This window comes from Crocuta crocuta, unplaced genomic scaffold, assembly GCF_008692635.1.
Source record: "Crocuta crocuta isolate KB4526 unplaced genomic scaffold, BGI_CrCroc_1.0 scaffold39, whole genome shotgun sequence".
NCBI classification, from domain to species: domain Eukaryota; kingdom Metazoa; phylum Chordata; class Mammalia; order Carnivora; family Hyaenidae; genus Crocuta; species Crocuta crocuta.
In genome coordinates, this window is record NW_027533334.1 from 7,187,424 (window position 1) to 7,210,519 (window position 23,096).

General features: G+C 35.6%; 1 protein-coding gene across 2 annotated transcripts in view; it reads right to left on the reverse strand.

The window, feature by feature from the left end:
- The window catches only part of VPS13B (vacuolar protein sorting 13 homolog B), a 761,997-nt gene that overhangs the window by 660,774 nt on the left and 78,127 nt on the right, over positions 1-23,096 (reverse strand). For both annotated transcript variants that reach the window (XM_077748161.1, XM_077748160.1), the window contains exons 14-16: positions 21,667-21,836; positions 18,509-18,703; positions 388-512 (exon numbers count right to left, since the gene is read on the reverse strand). In XM_077748161.1, the coding sequence (XP_077604287.1) occupies positions 388-512; positions 18,509-18,703; positions 21,667-21,836 (490 nt within the window). The remainder of the gene's footprint in view (positions 1-387; positions 513-18,508; positions 18,704-21,666; positions 21,837-23,096) is intronic.

The following is a 23,096-nucleotide window of genomic DNA, read 5'->3' on the forward strand; positions in this document are numbered from 1 at the left end:
ATTTAAATGATAAATACTTAGGCTTCGATATTAATTTGCAACTTTTAAAAATCTTTGTCTATATCCCCTAAAAAGGCAAAAATAAGGTACTTCCCTTTACACTTACTAGTACAGTATGAAGCAGCAACAGTTTACTCTAATTCCAACATGGATTAACAGTTATTCCCCAACAACAGTTAACATTACCACAAAAGAGACTATGATCTAGTATACATCAGGCATTAAAGAAAGATTTTTAGTGTCTCAGTAAAAGGCAGTAGAACTTCAGATATTTTTCTAAGGTTTTGTATAAAACTAACATACTTGCATAAGACAGACACGACTGCGTTTTTCCCCCTTCATAATACATGAAAATTATCATAAGCCACATTTTAACATAATACTTACCAGCATGTGGGTAATTTCAGAAGTTTAACATAAAGAGCAGTGCTGAAAGAGGGAATAATCGGTACAGGTAAGCAGTAAGATCCCCTACAATCCAAAGACGTCAGTCCTGCCTGGAAACCAAATATCTGAAACAAAAAGAAAAGATCCAAATGTTCACAGAGACAAAGTTTTAATAACCACAGGATGAAATACGTCAGTTTCAATTTGCTCTACAACAGCTGCACACTAAATATGTTCCAATGTCTTTTTCCACTTCCCAAACATCAACATTTTCTTTTATTCAATTTAACATTGACTAAATGCAAATTAAGAGATTTAAACATACAGTATTTCTTTCATGTCCCTGAAAGATCACTGCCTCTTACAACTCTAAGTTTCACATTTTATTTCTAAACATAATTATTATTTAGTGTTTTACTGTCTGCTAAAATGCACACACTTTCTAGTAATATAAACTGCCTGTATTGTGCACTTGGTGAAAATTAGTAAATTACTGTTAATATCATTTAATGCCTAAAAAGAACATTAATTACAACAAAAACAATCACAAAAATGTATTTTGCCTTCGACTTACATTATGCACACAAAAAGGATATCCAAATATATCCTAAAATGTTACAGATTACCCCCTTTCTTTTATGAAAATTGTACCGCTGATGTTTTTCACCCCAGGAAATTTGGTACATGACATAAATTACTCTTCATATGTTTATACTTAAAATGAGCAGATCACACTCAAAAATTTTATAAGCCTTCCCTGCAATTCCTGAACAGTATATCTGCTTTAAGAGGAAGAACCAATATAACAATATTACATGCACCATTATAGAGAATTTACTATAAATGAGCTCCAGTTCTTTCCAATAAGGTAAAAAATAAACATCTCAAAAATAAAACACTAACACACAGGGATACAAAACAAGGCTACTGATTTTCAACAACATACTAAAGTAGGTTAACCCTAATATTTATCTTTCCTGATTAATTTTTATTCCATGGGGTCATAAAGCACTCACTTTCCTATCTCTAGGATTTATATTAACTGATAAGTTTTACAGTGAAAAATGTTTAAGATTTTTCAATAATGAATTTTCAAAAAAAAATACTTTCATTTAATGAACTTACAAACTAATGATCAACTTCTTTAAAAAGTATTAAACTATTTCCAAATGGTTTTTAAAAGGCTATTATGTCCCTATCGTTCATCAAACTGACAATCTCAAATCACTTCCTTTAAAGTCAGGTTTAAGTGAACAAAATAATTTTTTGGAAATGAGACATTAGTTAAAATTACATATTTTTAGAGAAAACTCCATTTCAAAGGACCTACCTAATTACTATTGAACAAAATGAAAGTGAGCACCTATTAATTCCTATAAATCCTGTTGTCAACCAAGTGGCAAGAAATACAGAATTGAGAAGGGGAAAAAAATGTTTCTAATAAATGATCGACCTTGAAAATTAAGTTATCCACATCCATTCTCTTTAAAGACTTGTTCAGAGCAATCCTGTATGCAAAGAATTTCCAAGCACTGTGCAATTTCAGCATTTCATATTTCCTCTAAAAGGCTCATTTAAAGGATTCTAACATTTACAATTATTATACCACTTAATAAAAAACATTTTTAAAACATTGCCCAACCTCCAAATTTTATATACTATGAATAAGGGTAATATGTTATCATATTAGATTATCTGTGTCCAACTAAGAACTCTCTCAAGACACTTTCTAATAGTCTATAAAATGCCCCAATAGTATAATAACAGACACTATCAGTAAGTCTACTCAGATGGAAACTGGGTGTGGAGGAGATCCTTTCTGGATGTTTGCAGAACTGTAAAACACTCTGGGGAAACTGTACCTTATCCTGTAATATTTTATAAACTATTATTAAATTTGCATGCTGTCCAGAGATGCTTCTAAGGGAACATTCAGGCAAATATAAAGAAAGAGGGCCTATCTACGGTATCAAAAGTAATAATTTCAGGGGTACCTGGGTGGCTCAGTCAGTGGGTGTCCGAAATCTTGATTTCGGCTCAGGTCATGATCCTCTAGGCTGTGAGTGCAGCCTGCTTAACAGTCCCTCTTCCATCTCCCTCTGCATCCCCAACTCACACTCTGTGTCCCTTTATCTCCTCCCCCCCAAAGAATTATTTAAAATAACCAACTTCCAACTCTTTTAAATTACAGTCATGAAATAACATATTTACATGAAATATACCTACATAACTAACTTGTCCACAGCCCTTGACCAACATTATAAATACTTTATCTACAAAAATGAAAACAAACACAGTATGAATTGAGGTTACTTTCACCAAGGATAGCTCATATACTTAGAAACACAGTAAAAGTACTGAGCACTGCAAACGAATCATCTGAAGCAGTAAGAACTTATGAAGTGGTAAGTGTAAATACCAATGAAAATATTAGCTGAAGGAAAGGTCAACCTGAATATGATGACTTATACTTCACATTAAATGAACAAGTCAACATGTAGTTCCACCTTTCAAAAAATTCAATTAGAATATTAAAAGTTTATCTGTATTTTAACACTTCACAATGTTCTTGAGTTAACATAAATAGAAGAAACTGTAGTTTCAGAAATATAAAAAAAATCTTGTAAGTTTTTAATAAAATTAGTATGCTAAATTAGAATTTCTAATGATAAAAGGCAAAAAATATAAAAACACACACTAACTGTAAATAACAATGAAAATATAGTAATTGTGATGTAAAACAAATCATGCTTAAGCTTCTGTCATTATAAGACACTTGGTACAATAATATAACCAACATCCTAAAGATATGTCCCTTTCTTAAAGGGACAGAAAAAAAATCAAAAACTTTACCCATAAATCTGTTGCATTTCTATCACCAATAATGAACCAGCAGAAGGAAAATTAAGGAATGAACCCCATTTACAAGTGCACCAAAAACAATAAAATTCTAGAAATAAACATAAGCAAAGAAGTAAAAGACCTGTACTCTGAAAATTATACAACAATGATGAAAGAAACTGAAGAAGACAGAAAGAAATAGAAAAACATCCCATGCTCATCGATGAGAGCTGATATTGTTAAAAATGTCTATACCACCCAAGGCACTCTACATATTTAATGCAATCTCTAACAAAATACCAGGAGCATCTTTCACAGAGCTAGAACAAAGAACCCTAAGATTTGTATGGAACCAAAGAAGACCCCAAATAGCCAAAGCAATTGTGGGGGAGGGCGGGAGGAAGCAAAGCTGAAGGCATCACAATTCTGAGCTTAAAGTTATATTACAAAGCTGTAGTGCTCAAGACAGTGTGACACTGCAGCAAAAACAGACACGTAGATCAATGGAACAAAACAGAAAATCCAGAATGAACCCACAATTATGTGGTCAATTAATCTTTGACAAAGAAGGAAAGAATATCCAATGGGGAAAAGTCACTTCAGCAAACAGTGTTGGGAAAACTGAACTTCAACATACAGAAGAATAAAACTGGACCACTTTCTTATACCATATACAAAAATAAATTGAAAATGGATTAAAGGTCTAAATGTGAAAACATAAAAATTCTAGAAGAGAACACAAGCAGTAACCTCTTTGGCAACAGCCATAACAATTTCTTTTTAGATTTGTCTCCAGAGATAAGAGAAACAAAAACAAAAATAAACTTTTGGGACTTCATCAAAATAAAAAGCTTCTGCAGAGCAAAGGAAACAATCAACAAAACTTAAAGGCAACCTACAGAATCGAAGATATCTGCACATGACATATCCGACAGTGGTTTAGTATAGAAAATATGTAAAGTACTTATCAAACTCAAAACCCAAAAAGCAAATAAACCAATTAAAAATTGAGCAGAAGACATGAATAGACCTTTTTCCAAAAAAGACATCCAGATGGCCAAGATGAAAAGATGCTCAAGGTTGCTCATTATCAGAGAAATATCCATCAAAACTATGAGATACCAGCTTACACCTGTTAAAATGGCTAAACTCAACAACAGAAGAAACAACAGGTGATGGCGAGGTGTGAAGAAGGGGAACCCTCTTGCACTGTTGGTGAGAATGCAAACTGGTGCAGGCACTCTGGAAGACAATATGGAGTTTCCTCATAAAGTTAAAAATAGAACTTTACAATTCAGCAATGGCACTACTAGATATTTACCTAAGGAATACAAAAATACTAGTTTCAAAGGGATACAAGCATCCCAATGTTTATATTCCAAAGCATCCACAACAGCTAAATTATTGAAAAGGCGCAGATGTCCACTAACTAATGAATAAAGAAAACGAGATAGATACATACACACACACACAGTGAAGTATTACCATACAGCCATAAAAAAAAAAATAAAGAAATTTTGTCATCTGCAACAATTCAGATGGACCCTACAGGTTATTATGCTAAGCAAAATAAGTCAGAGAAAGAAAAATACCATATAATTTCACTTCTATGTGTATTTTAAGAAAAAAAATTAGAGAGAGGCAAACCAAGAAACAAACTCTTACCTACAGTAATCAAACTGATGGTTACCACAGAGGAGATGGGTGGGAGAATGGGTTAAATAAGTCATGGGATTAAGAAGTGCACTCGTGATGAGCACTGGGTGTTGTACAAGAGTACCGAATCACTATGTTGTACACCTGAAATATTACATGTATATTAACTGGAATTTAAATAAAAACTTTAAAATTTTTTGAATATATAAAATAGTACAGCTGCTATAAATAATCATATGCTGTCTATTTAAAATTAAACATATGGACACCTAGGTGGTTCAGTCAGTCAAGTGGGTCTGACTTTGGCTCAGGACATGATCTCGTGATTTGTGGCTTTGAGCCCCGCATCAGGCTCTGCACTGACAGTGTGGAGCCTGCTTGAGATTGTCTCTCTCCCGCTCTCTCTGCCCCATGTGGTCTCTCTCATTCTCTCTCAAAATAAACAAACTTAAAATTTTTAAAATAAAAAATAAAAATAAATTAGTAAAATTAAATACAAAATTATAATATTATCTAGCATTCCATTTTAGGCTATATATAAATAACAAATAAAAATGAGTGAAGTTAACAGGTATTCACATATCACGTTTATACCACCATAATCCATATTACCCAAAATGTGGAAATAACCCAAGTATTCATCAATGAAAGAGTGTATTAACAAAATGTGGTACAAAAATACAATGTAATATTCAGACTCAAATGGTAAGCAAGTTTGAAACTATGCTATGACATGGATGAATCTTAGATACAGTATCCTAATAAAATACAACAGTTAAATGGACAGTCATCATAAGATTCCACTAATATGAGGTACTAAGTAGTCAAATTCACAGAGACAGTGGGAAGAATGGTGGTTACCCAGGGACAGAGAAGAAAAGAACTGAAATTATTTAATAAAGTTTCAGTTTGGGTTCAAGAGAAGATTCTGGAAATGCATAGTAATGAAAGTTGCACAATTATGAATGTAGTTCCTCTCCTGTAACTATACACCTAAAAACTGTGTAACACTGGTAACTTTTGTGTTGTTTTTTTTTTTTAATAATCTCTATACCCTCAATGTGGGGATCAAACTAACAACCGAGTCATTAAATGAAGCACCTTTTACCAAATGAGTCAGCCAGGCACTCTGGTAATGTTTATGTTAAGTGTATTTTACAAAAATAAGTAAAACAGTTAAAAAAAAAAAAAGATGTAGTTAACCCATATACAGTAATATACTGGAATAAACAAAAACGAAAGAAAGAAGGATTATACTGAGAATTCTGCAGAATAATGAACATTTGGGAAGGAAAAGCTTTTGGAAGGTGGTACCAGATCTAGTTGACTGAAAATTAGAAACCTGAGAGGTAAAACTGCATAGAGATTAAATAAATCACTTCAGTTCACATATGGGAAAAATGATGTCCAAAAAGGATAAAGGACTTCTTCAAAACTCCGTATTGCTAGAACAGCAATATGATCCTTCACTTTTTCTCTTTCATAGTTTATTGTCAACATGGTTTATATATAACACCCAGTGCTCATCCCAACCAGTGCCCTCCTCCAAGCCCATCACCCCCCTTCCCCTCTTCCTCAACCCCTTCAGCCCTCAGTTTGTTCTCAGCATTCAAGAATCTCTCATGGTTTGCCTCCCTCCCTCTCTCCAACTATTTTTCCCCTTATCTTCCCCCATGGTCCTCCGTTAAGTTCCTACAAATCCTCCTATACATGAAAACATATGCTGTCTGTCTTTCTCTGCCTGACTTGTTTCCCTCAGCATAACACTCTCCAGTTCTACCAGCGTTGCTACAAAAGGTCAGATTTCATTCTTTCTCATTGCCATGAAGTATTCCATTGTATAGATGAACCATATCTTCTTGATCCATTTGTCAGTTGATGGACACTTAGGCTCTTTCCATGATTTGGCTATTGTTAAAAGTGCTATGAACATTGGGGTACATGTGCCCCTATGCACCAGCACTCCTGATTCCCTTAGGTAAATTCCTAGCAGTGCCCTTGCTGGGTCATAGGGGAGTCCTATTGTTAATTATTTAAGGAACCTCCACACTGTTTTCCAGAGGGGCTGCATCAGTTTACATTCCCACTAACAGTGTAGGAGGGTGCCCATATCTCCAAATCCTCATCAGCATCTATAGTCTCCTGACTTGTTCATTTTAGCCACTCTGACCGGCGTGAGGTGTTATCTCAGTGTGGTTTTGATCTGCATTTCCCTGATGATGAGGGATGCCGGGCATCGTTTCATGTGTCTGTTGGACATCTGGATGTCCTCTTTGGAGAAGTGTCTGTTCATATCTTCTGCCCATTTTGTCACTAGATTATGTGATTTTGGGGTGTGGAGTTTGGAGAGTTCCTTATAGATTTTGGATACTAGCCCTTTATCTGATACGTCATTTGCAACTATCTTTTCCCATTCCATCAGTTTCCTATTAGTTTTATTGATTGTTTCCTTTGTCGTGCAGAAGTCCCAATAATTCATGTTTGCTCGTGATTTCCTTGCCTTTGGGGATGTGTCAAGTAAGAAACTGCTGTGGTGGAGGTCAAAGAAGTTATTTCCTGCTTTCTCCTCTAGGGTTTTGATGGTTTCTGGTCTCACATTCAGGTCCTTTATCCATTTTAAGTTTATTTTGGTGTATGGTGTGAGAAAATGATATAGTTTCATTCTTCTGCATGTTGCTGTCCAGTTCTCCCAGCACCATGTGTTAAAGAGGCTGTCTTTTGTCCATTGGATACTCCTTCCCGCTTCTTGTGGGTCCAATTCTGAGTTCTCTATTCTATTCCACTGATCTATGTGTCTGTTTTTGTGCCAATAACATACCGTCTTGATTGATTACAGCTTTGTAGTCGAGGCTTAAGTCTGAGATGGTGATGCCTCCCATTTTGGTTTTCTTCTTTAATATTACTTCAGCTATTCAGAGTCTTCTGTGGTTCCATAAAAATTTTAGGATAGTTTGTTCTTGCTTTTAGAAGAATGCTGGTGCAATTTTGATTGGGATTTCATTCAATGTGTAGATTGCTTTGGGTAGTAATGTCATTTTAACTATATTTATTCTTCAGATCCATGAGCATGGAATGTTTTTCCATTTCTTTGTGTCTTCTTCAATTTCCTTCATAAGTTTTCTATAGTTTCATCATACAGATCTCTTATGTCTTTGGTTTGGTTTATTCCTAGGTATTTTATGGGGTTTTGTGCAATTGAGAATGGGATCAGTTTCCTGATTTTCTGTTGCTTCATTATTGGTGTATAAAAATGCAACTGATTTCTGTGCATTGATTTTGTACCCTGCAACTTTGCTGAATTCATGGATCAGTTCTAGGTGGCTTCTGGTGGAGTCTGTCGGGTTTTCTATGTAGAGTATCCTGTCGTCTGCAAAGTGAAAGTTTGACTTCTTTGCAAAATCTGATACCTTTTTTCCCCTCTTGTTGTCTGATTGCTGATGGAAGGACTTCCAGCACTATACTGAACAACAGTGGTGAGAGTGGACATCCCTATCGTGTTGCTGGTCTCAGGGGGAAAGCTCTCAGTTTTCCCATTGAGGATGATGTTAGCTAAAGGCTTCTCATAAGTGGCTTTTAAGATGTTTAAGTAAGTTCCTTCTATCCCAATTTTCTTAAGGGTCTTTATTAAGAAGGGATGCTGTATTTTGTCAAATGCTTTTTCTGCATCTATAGACAGGATCATATGGTTTTCATCTTTTCTTTTGTTAATGTGATGTATCACACTGATTGATTTGCAAATATTGATCCAGCCCTGTAACCCAGGAATGAATCCCACTTGATCATGGTGGATAATTCTTTTTATGTGCTGCTGCATTCGATTTGCAAGTACCTCTTTGAGGATTTCTGCATCTGTATTCATCAAGGATATTGGTCTGTAGTTCTTTTTTTGCTGGGTGTCTGTCCGGCCTGGGAATCAAAGTGATGCTGGCTTCATAGAAGGAGTCTGGAAGTTTTCCTTCTATTTCTATTTTTTGGAAAAGCTTGAGAAAAATGGGTATTAACTTTGTTTTAAATGTCTGGTAGAATTCCTGAGGGAAGCCATCAGGCCCAGGGCTCTTATTTGTTGGGACATTTTTGATAACTGATTCAATTTCTTCACTACTTTTGGGACTGTTCAGATTTTCTATCTCTTCTCATGTGAATTTTGGTAGTGCATGTGTTTAGAAATTTGTCCATTTCTTCTAAGTCATCCAGTTTGTTGGCATATAATTTTACATAGTATTCCCTGATAATTGCTTGTATTTCTGAAGGAACGGTTGTAATAAATACATTTTCATTCATGATTTTGTCTATTTGGGTGCTCTCTTTTCTCTTTGAGAAGCCTGGCTAGAGGTTTGTCAATTCTGTTTATTAAAAACAAAACAAAACAAAACAAACAAAAAAAAACTCTTGGTTTCACTGATCTGTTCAACTGGTTTTTTGGATTCTATATTGTTTATTTCTGCCCTGATTTTTATTATTTCTCTTCTTCTACTGGGTTGGGGTGCTCTTGTTGCTCTCCTAGCTACTTTAGGTGTCCTTAGACTTTATACTTGCACTTTTTCTAATTTCTTGAAATAGGCCTGGAGTGCAATGTACTTTGCTCTAAGGGCTGCCTTTCCCGTATCCCATAGCGTTTGAATTGTATTTTCATTTTCATTTGTTTTCATAGATTTTTTAATTTCTTCTCTAATTGCCTGATTGGCCCATTTTTTTTTAGTAGGATGTTCTCTGCCCTCCATGTTTTCGGAGGTTTTCCAGACTCTTTCCTGTGACTGATTTCAAGTTTTATAGCATTGTGATCTGAAAGTGTGCATCGTATGATCTCAATTCTTATATATTTATTGAGGGCTCTTTATGATCCAGTATGCAATCTTGGAGAATGTGCCATGCGCATTTGAGAAGAAAGTGAATTCCACAGCCTCAGGATGTAGAATTCTAATTATATCTGTCAAATCGATCTCATCCAATGTGTCATTCAACTCCATTGTTTCTTTAGTGATTTTCTTTCTAGTTGATCTATCCATTGTTATAAGTGGAATATTCAAGTCCCCTGCTATTAGCACATTCTTGTTTGTTTCTGTTTGTGTTTGTTTTATGTATTTGGGTGCTCCCATATTAGATGCGTAGACATTTATAATTGTTAGCTCTTCCTGATGGATAGACCCTGTAATTATTATATAACGTCTTCTTCATCCCTTGTTACTGCCTTTAAAGTCCAGTCTGTATGATGTAAGTATAACTACTCCAGCTTTCTTTTGACTTCCAATAGCATGACATATATTTCTCCATCCCCTTACTTTCAATCTGAAGGTGTCCTTGGGTCTAAAATGAGTCTCTTGTAGNTGCTATTAGCACATTCTTGTTTGTTTCTGTTTGTGTTTGTTTTATGTATTTGGGTGCTCCCATATTAGATGCGTAGACATTTATAATTGTTAGCTCTTCCTGATGGATAGACCCTGTAATTATTATATAACGTCTTCTTCATCCCTTGTTACTGCCTTTAAAGTCCAGTCTGTATGATGTAAGTATAACTACTCCAGCTTTCTTTTGACTTCCAATAGCATGACATATATTTCTCCATCCCCTTACTTTCAATCTGAAGGTGTCCTTGGGTCTAAAATGAGTCTCTTGTAGACAGCAAATAGATGGATCTTGTTTTTTTTTTTATCGGTTCTACTACCCTGTTTCTTTTGATNTAACTACTCTGATAGGTCTCCCTTTGTATTTTAGGGCCTTTTTATCCCTAGCTGCTTTCAGAATTCTCTCTTTGTCCTTATATTTTGCCAGTTTCACTAGGATACGTTGTGCAGAAGATCAATTCAAGTTACGTCTGAGGGGAGTTCTCCGTGCCTCTGCAATTTCAATGTCTGTTTCCTTCCCCAGATTGGGGATTTCTCTGCTATAATTTGTTCAAGCACTCCTTCAGCACCTTTCCCTCTCTCTTCCTCTTCTGGAATTCCTATGATACGGATATTGTTCTGTTTGATTGCATCACTCAGCTCTCGAACTCTTCTTTCATGTTCCTGGATCAGTTTATCTCTCTTTTTCTCTCTTTTTCTATAATTGTATCTTCTAATTCACCTATTCTCCTCTCTGCTTCTTCGATCCATGCATTGGACGCCTCCATTTTATTATGCACCTCATTTATAGCATATTTTAGTTCATCACTATTTTTAAGCTCCACAATCTTTGTAGCAATGGCTTCTCTGATGTCTTCCATGCCTTTTTCAAGCCCAGCGATTAATTTTATGATTATTGTTCTAAATTCTTGTTCAGTTATGTTGCTTCTATCTGTTTTGAGCAGTGCTTTAGCTGTCATTTCTTCCTGGAATTTCTTTAGAGGAGAGTCCTTCCATCTCATCATTTTGGCTAGCTTTCTGTCTCTTGTTAGTCTTAAAAGCTTATTATGTGCTCTGCACCTAAGAGTACCACTGTATTAAAGAAGGCTCTTTCACTGTCCAGGGCCTGTCCATTCAGGAAGTGTTCTTTGAATGGTGTCTCTTGATCTCTCTTGTTGAGACTTCGGTTATTTTATTTCCCTACTTGTAGTGGTATTTGGGACTCTCCAAATACCATGTGTACTTTGGCTTGTTTCTTGAGGTAGCCTTGGAAAAGAAAACAGACAAACACAGAGAGTACAAAGGCACACAAATGCACAAATTCAACAGCAAGCAAACCGAAAGGGAAAAAGAAAAAGAGATGAAAAAAAGAAAAAAAATAGACAAAGGACAGTCTAAAAGCATAAAACCAGAATTCCCAGCTACCAATAAAGAGCAGGGGGTATGCAGTGCTGATGGAAGAGCATATACAAAGAGAGAAATGACAGGGCGGGGAGGAAGTGAAATTGGACAACGACCAGGCAGAGAGACTAAGAGGCTTAATTCAGAGAGAGAGAAAGAGAGTATGGTAAGAGGTGAGGAGAAAGAAACGAAGATGATGTTACTCAGAGAAACTATATAGTCTGATTACTCCAGAGAGAGAAAGATAGAAAGGTAGCAGTGAAGATGTAGAATATACATCTAGAGAAAGGATTAAATGTGACTGTTTAAGCAAACCAATGACCACTGGGCCCAGTCCAGCAGCGGGGAGGGATACAAATGAAAGAAAGGAAAATATATCTGAATAATAAGAATTGATCTAGAATTAATCAAGCAGTGCATCCATGTTGGTCTGCCCCAGGCTCTAGGTAAGAAAAAAAAACAAAAAAAGGCAGTTCTCTAGCAGGGATGGGCGTGGTTTGGTGTAGGCAGGTCTTAGGCTCCACTGAAGTCTCACTCGGGCTGATCCCTGAGGTCCTACCTTGGTGGTTGTGGGGAGAAAAGTGGCGGTGCCCCAGTCCTTTCTCGAACCAAGCACTGCAACTCACTCTTTTGGGTAAGATCTCCCCGTGCCCGGGGAGTAGCCAAGGTGGGTTGTGCTCTATGTCCCAAGCCACGCCTCTTTCCAGGTCTTGGTCCACGCCCTTTATTGATACGGCTCAAAATATAATCCGGCAGACCAGGCTGCTTCCCAACTGGCGATGGAGCCAGGAGAGCAGCGGAGCAGTTTCTCCTGGCACCCCCTGGGATGGGGCACCCAGCCCAAAGTTAGCACCACAGCTATAAATAGGATCACTCTTCTATTCCAAGCGAGGTTTTTTTCTTCTCCAGGCACAGTTGGATGAGCAGTTTCAGCCACTGTTTCTCTTCCCCTCGACTCTCCGCGGATCCCCGGGAAAGGGGTTCCCTCCCCTCCCTCCGTGTCTCTGGTCCTGGCTGTTTTTATCTTTCCCAGTTCACACTCAAGCACCTATGAGACTGTCTTCTTAGTGGACTCTTTTCCTCCCTGACTCCTGCAGTTCAGTGTCCTATGGCTTCAGGTCTTCTCTGGGATTTGTTCATTTTCTGTTCTTAAAAAAACATAGACACGTGTGCAGATACAACTGGTTCCCCATCGATGGAGCAGTGGGCAGCGGCTGGTCTGGGCTCCCCCATCCACGCTGGGGACTGGGGGAGGAATCCTTGGAGGGGACACTCCCTTCTTGGGGTCTGTGTCGCTGGACTGGCACTACTGACCCTTTAAACAAACTGTGGCCGCCCTGAGCCTCTTGCTCTGAGAATCTCTCCACAAAGGTAGGTAAGTGGTACAGATCCTATGGCGTGATTAGAAGCGTACCTTCCTTGAGTTGTCTCACAAAGCCTGGCAAGCCAGTAGTCAGTTAAGAACAGGTCCTCTCCGGTAAACACTCTCTGCTATTAGGAAGGTGGGCAACCAGGACCTTGAGAGTTATTTGGAAACCTGGAAACAGGGTATCGGGCTTCACTAAACCTGTTGGTGTCAGAGGGGGTCCTATGATGCTTCATTTGATTTAGCTCATAATTAGAGTAAATTAGCTCACAATTTACTCTACCTTGCTTCCTCCCTCCATTTCCTCTTTCCCCTCTCCAAAAAAGTATGCTAGATTCTCCATTTCTTTTTTAATTTTTTTTAATGTTCATTTATCTTTGGCATACAGACAAAAAGAGAGAGTACAAGTGGGGGCAGAGAGAGGGGGGAGACCCAGAGAGAATCCAAAGCAGGCTCCAGGCTCTGAGCTGTTAGAACAGAACCCGATGCAGGGCTCAAACCCAAGGACTAGAGATCATGACCTGAGCCAAAGTCTGATGCTTAACCGACTGAGCCACCCGGGAGCCCCTCCACTTATTCTTAAAGAAAAAACAAACTTTTTCACCACTGTCTCTTCTCCAATCCTCAGTAAAATTCCATTTCTCATCTTTAATCAGCAAGTTATCTGGAAAGAGACGCCTGGAAAACATTGCATTTTTTTCATTGCCTACTCATTCCTTAAATCCTCTAAATCTAGTTTCTGCTCATATATCCACTAAAACAAAAGGAAACTCTGGATTGAAAAATGATAATTTCATTATTTTCTTATGGAGAGAAATTAAGTATTTTCTCTTGACTTTTCCCAGTGACAATTTAACTGAGAAAATAAATTTTTTCATTACCCAGACTTTAAAAATATGAATATTGTCATTCTGTCACCTACACTTTTAAAGAAATAAAATCCTTCAGAATATCTAATGAATGCTTATAACTCAACAACAGAAAGACAATTCAAAAATGGGCAAAAGATCCGAATAGATATTTCTCCAAAGAAGATAATACGAATGGCAAATAAGGACGTGGAAAAAAAAAAAAAAGTCCAACATCACTAAACATTATGGATGTATGTATCAAAATCAGAATGAGATACCATTTTAAGACCACTAAGATGAATAAAAATCAAAAAGACCAACAATAACAAGTGTTAGTGAGGATGTGAAAAAATAAAAAATGTGGTAGTAGAACAGGAAAATGACTTAATAATCCCTTTGGGAAAAAAAGTACTGTAGTTCCTAAAAATGCTAAAAATAATTAACCATTTAACCAGACAACTCCACACCTAGGTATATACCCAAAAGAAATGAAAACCTATTTTCATACAAAAATCCATACACGGATGTTCATAACTATTATTCATAATAGCCAAAAAGTAGAAACAATTCAAATGCACATCAACAGATAAATGGATACACAACATACAGTATATTCACATATTATTCTTCAGCCATAAAAAAGGAATAAAATCCTGATACATGCTACAATATGAATGACTCTTAAAAACACTATGCTAAGGGAAAGAAGCCAGTCACAAAACAACATACGCTGTATGATTTCATGTATATGAAATGTCCAAGGGGCACCTAAGCGGTTTAGTTAGTTAAGCACTGGACTCTTGATTTTGAGCGGAGGTCATGGTCTCACAACTGTGAGATCCAGCCCCAGTTCAGGCTCTGCGCTAGGTGTGGAACCTGATTAAGATGCTCTCACTCTCTNCCAGAATAGGCAAAGACATAGAAACAGGAAGTAAGTTGGTGGTTACAAGGGGTAGAAGGGAAAGAGTTAAATTGGGAGTGATTGCTAATAGGCAGAGGGTTTCTTTTGCGGTTGATGAAAATGTTCTGAAATTAGATACTGGTAATGACTGAATTCTGAAAATACTAAAAATCACTCATTTCTGTTCTTTTAAAAACATGAATTATATGTAAATTATATCAATAAAGTCACTATTTAAAAAATTAAAAATCTTAAAACATACCTAAAATCTACTTTAACCATGACACTCATACTAGTCCCACTGGCCCCACACCACACCCAAACCACTTAAATCTACTTTCAAGAACTGGGATGTCTCCTGTCCACTTGTTTGTTATACCTTCATCTACGTGTTATATCTCATCTACCTGTGAGCAATATTTAGCATTATTCTGTTTTCTTCATTTAAATAAATGTCACCATACTTATGTATACCATTGTGCTCCTTGGATTCCCACCAAAACTTACATTGTGGAGAGCTACCCCTGTGAGCATATCCAGACCTCCAGTTGTATGTATTTTCATGTGCAAAAATTTCTCTAGGACAGAGATCAGCAAGCCACAGGTCAAATTTCACCCAATGCCTGTTTTTGTGCTGCCTATGAGCTATGAATAATTTTTACATATGAACATTCAAAATCCATTTGGTGACAGGGAAAACTAAGGGGGAACCCCAGTGATGTTAAATGTTACCCCAAGAATTCCATTCTTCTCATTAGTAAAACTGTATTACAAAAAAAGTGTATTCTATTACATTTTTAATTTCATCAACTCAAAATCTATGGAAATTTGTTCCCCTATTATTTATTTCTATGATATAGTAAATTTTGCATACAAAGTCTAAAATAGTTACCATCTGACCTTTTAAAGAAAAATTTTTTGACCTCTGCTTTAGGATAGACATTGAAAATTGGAATAGATGGGTATGAGACAGATTTGTTTTCAAATTTATTAGATCCTGCAGAAGTGCCCTCCAAAATGATACCAATTTATACACACCAGCCATGTATGAAAGTAACGTTTCTCCAAATCCCCATAGAATACAATTTTGTTGAGGCTCAAAATTACCAAATCTAAAAACTCCAAAAGGTTTTGATTCTACTATAATTTCCTTGACTTCTCTGAAGCATCTGCCATAGCTGATCCTTATGAATAACAAGGTCTTAAATTTATACATAATTCTATAGTTTATAGGGTGCTTCTATGAACTTACTTTCTTCATGTTTCAAACATTGGATGCTTTGCAATGTCCTTGCTACTTGATGCTGTATATATATACATATACACACACACACACACACACACACATTCAAAGGATGCATTTAGCAGTTAAATAAAGAGGACCTGATAAGACATACTAAAGTAAGTTCCATCTGCAGGTTTTCTTCACATATCCATGCCAACTCTCCCAATTAAAAAATTTAATTATAGGGGTGCCTGAGTGATTCCATCGGTTAAGCGACGGACTTCAGCTCAACTCATGATCTCATGGTTCATGGGTTTGAGCCCCACATCAGGCTCTTTGCTGACAGCTCAGGGCCTGTAACCTGCTTAGGATTCTGTGTCTCCCTCTCTCTCTGCCCCTCCCCTGCCCACAGTCTGTCTGTCTGTCTCTGTCTCTCTCTCTCAAAAGTATTTTAAATATGCATTTAAAAATTTTTAATAAAAAAAATAAAAATAAATTTAATTACATGAAATGGGTGCTACATATCATTTTACCATACAGTCACTAGAGTCAAATTTAGGTATACAAAAGTAAAACTTGAGCACTTAAGTATTTAATTGAAAATTACTTAAGGCCTAAAATGCCACACACATTAAAGATTTAAATCCTCTACTATAATATTTTAGCACTAAAACAGTAAAATTAATCTTTGAAAATCTCCTCAAAGGTTATAGTAATTATGCCAAGTAACATGAACTGCTATAAACTTAACAAATCAGTATTTTGAGTCAGATCCAAACAGTCCAAATATAAACTAAAACTCTCTACCAAATCCTGAACATTTAAAAATGTACCAGGCGAATGAACAAGCATCCAAACTACAATAACATATTCAAGACTCAAGGCTTTATTTTTTAAAGTATTCAATATTCTTAATGTCAATGCCAAGTTTTTCTACATAATATTCCTGCTCTGCCCAACACTAAACTTCCTGGAACAGTTAACTTATCCATTATAGATAGCTCTAGTCAAAGTAACCAAAATATAAAAGAGAACTTTAATGTGTATCCCAAAACATAACTTTATCTAGATTACACTATAACTAACCTTTACATTACCCTGGAAATTTAAGTGAGCTTTTAACATATTAACAATAGTAGTAGTAAACAACTATCACAGTAACTTTTAGGTCAGTATGGAGGACAACCACATTGGTGATGAATGGCTTTGGTGACCATTCTCCTTAAGGATGGGACATGCCTTATTCATCTTTAATGCTGAATGTCTGCAGTATGTAAAGAACTTAGTATTTACCAAACTGATGAATCCTACATAAGCAGAATACCTTAGAAAGGTTAGTGAACTGCTTAAAACTAGGTCTTTTTCAACAAAACAAGGCAAATATTCTGAACATTTTTATCAGATAGTCTAGTCATACAACTATTTTAAAAAATACACTTCAGTAAATTGTAAGAATGAATAAAAAGCATAAATATAGAATATTACCTATATATCTAGCTTTCAAAAATACTTTCTGCTACTCTACACATGACATAAAACACTGTGATAAATAATTTCAATAATGGCTCCTATGAATCACACTTTAGAGGGTCACTCTTTCATCAAGGAAGTCTGCACCATACTCTTAAAAATGGGCTTTGCACAGACTTCTAGGAAATAATGTTCTACTCTACATGGTTTGAAAACAATTTCAACTTCTTAAAGTAGAGGTGATCTAAAACTACAACATTTATATTGGTTTCCTTTGGCCCTACAAATATGGAAATATTTAAGAACTTTGAAACATGAAACAATGAAGAATGAACCAATAAAATCAGGAATATGCTTTTGGAGTCCTCTAATTTTGGAATCCTTTACATGAAATTTAGTGCATTTTTAGTACTTATGCTTAAATTGAAGTTGGTATAGATTTTTTCAGTCATAAAAGAATTTGATTAGACATATGTTGTCTCTACTTAGACTACACATCTGTGTTTGCTTAGCAACACTACTTATTACTCAATATTTTGGTTTATTTATGTACGTATAATGGAATGCATTATTTAACAAAAAATATATATATATGGAGCTGAGCAAAGCCTCCCAATAATTAACTTTCTGTCACTTGATTTAAAGCATTAAGAGTTCTCCTTTTGTATGAAGAAATTAACATCAATTCAGTAAGAGGAAAGTAAAAAACAAATGTGTGAATTCCTTATATAACATTATCTCACATAAATGCTCCCCTCAAAGAAATTATAAGTTTTTTAAAATATCCTTATAAACTAAGTGATCCTTCACCCTAATAATTACCATCGATGACATACAAAATCTTCCAAAATCATAATTAACATTATCTTATAAACATCAAGCCATTAATCCCAAATAACTGAAGAAGTAACTTTAAAATACTTATACTTTTATTTAATTATGTTGAATAATGAATATATCTATTATGAACCATTTAAATTTATCTTTGGAATACTAATTCTATGAAGTTACAACTCCAGAGAAAAAAAGCTATTTAATTCTCCGAAAGCAAAACAAATACTAATAAACAAGAAAATTCACTTTTCATACCTTAAGGTAACAGTGTGCATAGCAATAATGAAGCAGATTATCAGATGGCTGAGTAAGACTGCTGACCACATTCACCAACTGTTCAGCATACATTGGCACAGAATGTTCCAGATTAATTTTATCCACCAATATCTGAATGGATGGCAAAGGCCGAAGAGACTGGAAGTTTGTAGCATTCATAAAGTTACTGGAGTTCTAGAAAATAAGAGAGTTCTATTTGTATTTCAGGAAAACAGTGATTGGTGCGCAATGCCATCTATAGAAGTCTGATTGGCATATTTTGCAATGTGATCAAATCAATCTAGAAATGATGACTTCCTATGGGACTCTCTTACCATAACCACAAACACCTTCTATACATTTTTAAGTATGTTCTAGATTTCAAAAAATGTGTATTTATTGTAAAATTATTACTATCCATTTAGCTCAACTTTTTTTCAATCAACTGGAATAGCTTGTTACATGTGCCTCAGCACATTTAAAGGTATTTTCCTAAGCTCAATCATTCCCAAATATTGTCCTAGATATCTCAGAGCCAGCCACCATTTAGATGACTAAGGAACCAAGAAGACTACTTACACAAGAAGCAAAATTTGCAGGATGGAAAAATCTCTGATCCATATCACATCTACTAATAATACATGCTATAGGCTCACAAAATCCTAACAATTTCAAATTAATCTTGGTACTTTCAGTGTTACAGAATCTTTCCAAGCTTCCAAATAAATGCAGGTAGGTTGCAAGATGTCCGGAGTATCAACCCTGATTAGCAAGCAACCCCTTCAGGTCTTAGAAATAACTTACTCCCTTAAAATGCCATACTGTCATTCTCAAAGAGGAACAGTATGACCTTCCATCCAGACATACATGAAAATACGTGGGAAGGGTGGTTTCACAATTTTGTCTTTCATTGTCACAATAATTGGGGAGCAATACTAGGATTTAGCAGGCACTGGCTAAAGATAAAGTAAAAACTACACAATACTTACCCAGTCTAAAAAGCCAACAGTACCATTATTGAGAAACACTGTGCCTAAATTGACTAAGTTGAACATGCTTGAACATGCGTTTCTGACGGTTAATAATTTTTAAACCACTTATTAAGCAATTACTTTACTTTTTCAAGTGATTTTATTTTTGATTACTGAGGTGTAACAAATGGTAAAGCACACAAACATTAGTGAAAAGCTCAACAAAATTTTACATCTGTAACCACCACCCATTTCAAGCACTCTAGAAGGCTCTCCTATATCCCCTCCCATGCAATATACTGGATCACGGCCAGAGTTAGCCAATACTCACTCTCATTTCAATCACCACAGATTAGTTTTGCCTATTCTTGAACTTAATGGAATCATACAGTACATACTTATGACTGCCTGCTTTCATTCAACTTAACACCTATAAGAATTATCTGTGTTTTTCTATTCTTGAAGTTAACACTTATCATTACAAAATAACTATTTCTAAAATATTCCTTGGTCCTAAACTCCACATTTTCTGGGGTTAGATTAGCCATACTGTTTTTCCCTTGATTTGCATTTACATGATATATCTTTTTCCATCCCATTAGTTATAACTTGTGCTATAGTTTTCAGTTTCGGAATGCTTTAGTTCTCTTTTTATGGATGGAGGTCTTTTCTGAAAGCTTCCACCTTTTTGTCCTTTTCTTGAACTCATTAATCATAGTTGCTCTGAAGTTCATGTCTAATGCTAATATACATTTTCTCCATTGAAATTTTCCCCAGATGATCTCTTTACCTAGCAATACAACTGTAAGTAAATGACGGGACAAATAACAAAATGAAACTACTGTATCATAGTCAACTAACTCCCTGTGTATTTCTACAAGTTCTTCTTATTTAAAGTTAGGACAGTTTTTACTTCTATAATTATCATTATGTAGGTATCAAAAGAAATATAACCAAAAAAACAAAGATAACAAATAACACCTTATTAGGTATATGGAAAACACAAAAACCAATAAAATATGTATGGCCTAAAACAAATATTAATCATCCAGGAAGTCTTCACTGACAAAAATAATAATTACTGGGTTCCTAATATGTACAAAACGGTTCATGTGGATCATCTCACTTATTATTACAAATAATTCTAAGAGCTCGGTACCGTAAGGGAACAAGCTCTGTGCCACCCTGACAATCTTACACAAACCCATGGAGACCATAAAGGCAAGATGCAGCCACAGCAGATCTAAGCCTTCGTAGAATATCCCATGACTCTCAGGACATGAGAAGATAGGGGGTCTTGAAAAGAACTTTTTTAAAGTTTTTTTCTAAGGTTTATTCACTTTTGAGAGAGAGACAGAGAACATGCATGGGGGAGGGACAGAGAGGGAGACATAGAATCTGAGGCAGGCTCCAGGCTCTGAGCTGTCAGCACAGGCCGACGCAAGGCTCGACCCCATGAACTATGAGATCATGACCTGAGCCACAGTTGGACACCCAACCAACTGAGCCACCGAAGCGCTCCAGTTTTGTAAAGAACTTCTAAACGGCCACTTCTCACCCTCTTCTCTTGAGGGAGACTGCTAGGAGAACCCTCAGTCAGGTGAGACACAGGGTTTCCACTTACTTTTCTCAGTGTACAGCTGTGACTATGTAATTTCTTAGACGAAGTGTGAAATTGAACTCTTGACAACAGGGTACCCTACGATTGTGCTGCATGTCATTTGGCCCTTTGGTTTCAAAGTTGTCCTGAAAGGGACACAGCAAGCTGACAACATTCATCATTTGCTTTTGCTGTCTACATGTAAATAAAAAACTCTGAATCTATCTGGGCTTGTTGCTTCTTTACCAGCTAGCTGAATCTGTCAGCCCACTTGAAAAATATTTTCTTGTTGTAGTTTTTCAGAATAAGTTTAGAAACAAAAGCAAGATGTCATTGTTTGTATATGGACTAACCTCTAGACCCATGCTCAATAATTCTTTATACAGCCTTAGCTTGAGATTTTAAAGTATACATAAATACGTATATAGACATACACACACACAACTTTCTAAGAATTAACAACCATAGTTACATTGCTTTAACATCACCATGGATAACTATATAAGCACTTTTTTTCACTCTATCACCTTCCTCTTACAATAGCACAGCACCTGCAAATAACATAAGTAGTGAACTGTAAAATGTACCTTTTCTCCCAAAATGACAGGCAACAAATGACCTAACAAGTTGAATTCAGCCATGAAAATGGTGCAGGTACATTTGAGGAGAGTAATACTTGTATGTCGAGTAGGTATATATTCCTCCAAAGATGCCACTTCTTCTGGATTCACTGTGGTTTCATTTTCATCCTTAATATCTAAAATGAAATAATGCAAATATAACAAAAAAATATTTTAAATATCTTTAAAATAACTGAATAATTAATTGGTTCCCAAATTTTGACCTTAAAATTATATTTATATTTTTCTTTTCAACAACGAAGCAATTGAAAAATAATGTTACGTTTAACAAATAGAAGTTACACTACAACAGAACATAAATTTATGTCTTTACTATATAAAAATTTATGTATTTGAGTTTAAAATATTTTTTAAAACTTTAAAGAAACTTTTAATCTCTTTTGTTAAAAAAATAACAGCTTCTGGTTGTCAAAACACCATTAAGATAATGCAAAAGCTAGCCACAAATTGGAAGATACTTGCTATAGATAGATAGATAGATGGACTCAGCATACTATCTACTGAAGGACTCAGAACATACTAAAACATTTTTAATGCAAAATCTTATAAAAAATCATTAATAAACAAATCAATAGAAAAATGGGCAAAAAAACATCTGAATAAGCAAAAGATAATATATCCAAATGGCCCAAAATTCTATCAAAATAGCATCTAGATAGCATCATCAAGTATCAGATCAATGCAAATAAGTGTAATAGCATTACTGACACATTAGAATGGTTAAAATGAAAAAGACTAATACTAAGTGTTGGCAAACTTTTTACATACAGAGCCATATAGCAAATATTTTATGCTTTGTGGGCTATATAGTCTGTCACAACTACTCAATTCTGCCACTGTAGCACAAAAGTAGCCACAGACAATACGTAACTGAATGAGCAGGACTATGTCTTAATAAAACTTTACCTGTAGAAACTGAATATTAAATTTAATATTCATAAAATGAGTCATAAAATATAATTCTTTTCATTTTTTCCAACCATTTAAAACACAAAACCCATTATCAGCTCATCTGCTGCACAAAAAAAGGCAGGAAATCATAGTTTGCTCTGCCCCCAGTCAAGAGCAATTAAAACTCTTAAAACTGCTGATAAGAGCATAAAGAGGTTTCACCACTTGGGAAAATAGTCTGAGATTATCTTCTAAAAGCGAACATATGCAATTCTTTTACGTAAGTGATTCCACTCTTTCATGCCGAACAGAAAGGAGTACACGTTTACCACAAGGCATGTACTAGAATGTTTGTGGCATCACTGTCATAATAACCAAAAACTACTCACCAATAATAAAATGGATAATTAAGTTACAGTATATTCATACAAAGGGACACTATTTAACAATGAAATTAATCTCAAACATAACGTAAGCCCAAGCCA